At 41.9% G+C, this 1,694-nt stretch overlaps 1 protein-coding gene across 1 annotated transcript; it reads left to right on the top strand.

Annotated features, from left to right (window-relative positions):
* Positions 1–432: 432 nt before the first annotated feature.
* On the top strand, positions 433–1,392 carry LOC117029641 (olfactory receptor 4C11-like). Its single transcript, XM_033118864.1, has one exon. It carries the CDS (start codon positions 433–435, stop codon positions 1,390–1,392), a length of 960 nt encoding a protein of 319 aa, XP_032974755.1.
* The last annotated feature ends 302 nt before the right edge of the window (positions 1,393–1,694 follow it).

Raw genomic sequence — 1,694 nt, 5'->3', positions numbered from 1 at the left:
TGTTCACCTCCCAGAGTCAGTTCTTCTTCTGTCACCCCTTTTGCCCGCTTCACCTCCTCCCCTCCCACCTTACCCTCTGGTAACCACTAAACTGTTGTCTTTGTCTATAAGTTTTTGTTTCTTTGTTTGTCTTGTTCATTTGTTGCTTTTAATTTTATATCCCTGGTATGAGGACCTTTATTGTTTTATTTCCCAAATGCAAAACTTTAGTCCAATGGAGTGAGTTTATGAACCAACAGGGAGACTGGGGAGAGGCTTGGACATGTGCAGATTTGCAAAGATTCATAGGGGATTAAAGGTAGTTGGAGGTAACAGGATGGAGCAGAAACAAGGAATTCAGAGTTCAGCCTACAGATTTTTCTCAACATGACATTTTCTTTCTTATCTCTGCAGATTAAACCTTTGTCAACTGCATCTTACCTACAGCCTAGGATGACAATGAATCACAGTGTGACTGAATTCATTCTGTTTGGGTTGACACAGGATGCAGAAAAGCAGAAGGCAGTATTTGGGGTCTTCTTGATTGTTTACTTTGTGACACTGTTGGGGAACTTTCTCATTGTAGTGACTATTAAAACCAGCAGGACCCTTGGGAGTCCCATGTACTTCTTCCTGTTCTATCTGTCCTTTGCTGATGCCTGTTTGTCTACAACCACAGCCCCCAGGTTGATTGTGGATGCTGTTTCTCAGAGGAAGACCATTTCCTACATTGAGTGCATGACTCAGGTCTTTGCAGCCCATTTTTTTGGGTGCATGGAGATCTTTGTGCTCATCCTCATGGCTGTTGATCGCTATATAGCCATCTGTAGGCCCTTGCGATATACAAGTATCATGAGCCGGCGCGTCTGTGTTGTGCTGGTGATTCTGGCATGGGGGGGATCTTGTATCCACTCTTCGGCACAGATTCTCCTGGCTTTGAGATTGCCCTTCTGTGGCCCCAATGTGATTGACCACTATTTCTGTGACTTGCAGCCTTTGTTGAAACTTGCCTGTATGGACACTTATGTGATCAATTTGCTAGTTGTTTCTAACAGTGGGGCCATATGCATGGTGAGTTTTATAATCCTCCTTATCTCCTATGTTTTCATCTTGTGCTCTCTGAGAAACCACAGTGCAGAAGGGAGGCGAAAAGCCCTTTCCACATGCTCCACCCACTTCATTGTAGTTATCATGTTTTTTGGTCCATGTATATTCATATACACACGCCCACTAACCACATTTCCAATAGACAAGATGGTGGCTGTGTTTTATACAATTGGGACACCCTTGCTCAATCCTCTGATCTATACACTGAGGAACACAGAAGTGAAAAACGCCATGAAGAAGTTATGGTGTGGCAAATGTGACCAGTTGATGAATGATGCATGGGGATTCAAATGTATACTTCCTTAGCAACTTAGTTTTGTTTTGTGGATAGGAAAAATAATATTCTTGTTGGGAAGTAAGCAATTAAGAAATCTCAGAGGATGGCATCAGCATTTGATTACTACTTAAATCCATAACCATTTTCAACAACCTACAATGACTGTTACTTGAATTCTATCAATATCTGGCTATATTCACATGGTAATTTAGCTTCCTGTACAAGTTTTTTCTTCAGAAAGAAATGTACTGATTCATGACAGAATAATTGTGTGTGTGTGTGTGTGTGTGTGTGTGTGCGCGCATGTGCATGTTTAGAGGGTATATGAGCA

Source organism: Rhinolophus ferrumequinum, chromosome 11 (assembly GCF_004115265.2).
Source record: "Rhinolophus ferrumequinum isolate MPI-CBG mRhiFer1 chromosome 11, mRhiFer1_v1.p, whole genome shotgun sequence".
NCBI classification, from domain to species: domain Eukaryota; kingdom Metazoa; phylum Chordata; class Mammalia; order Chiroptera; family Rhinolophidae; genus Rhinolophus; species Rhinolophus ferrumequinum.
This window is presented reverse-complemented; position numbering and strand designations above follow the sequence as displayed.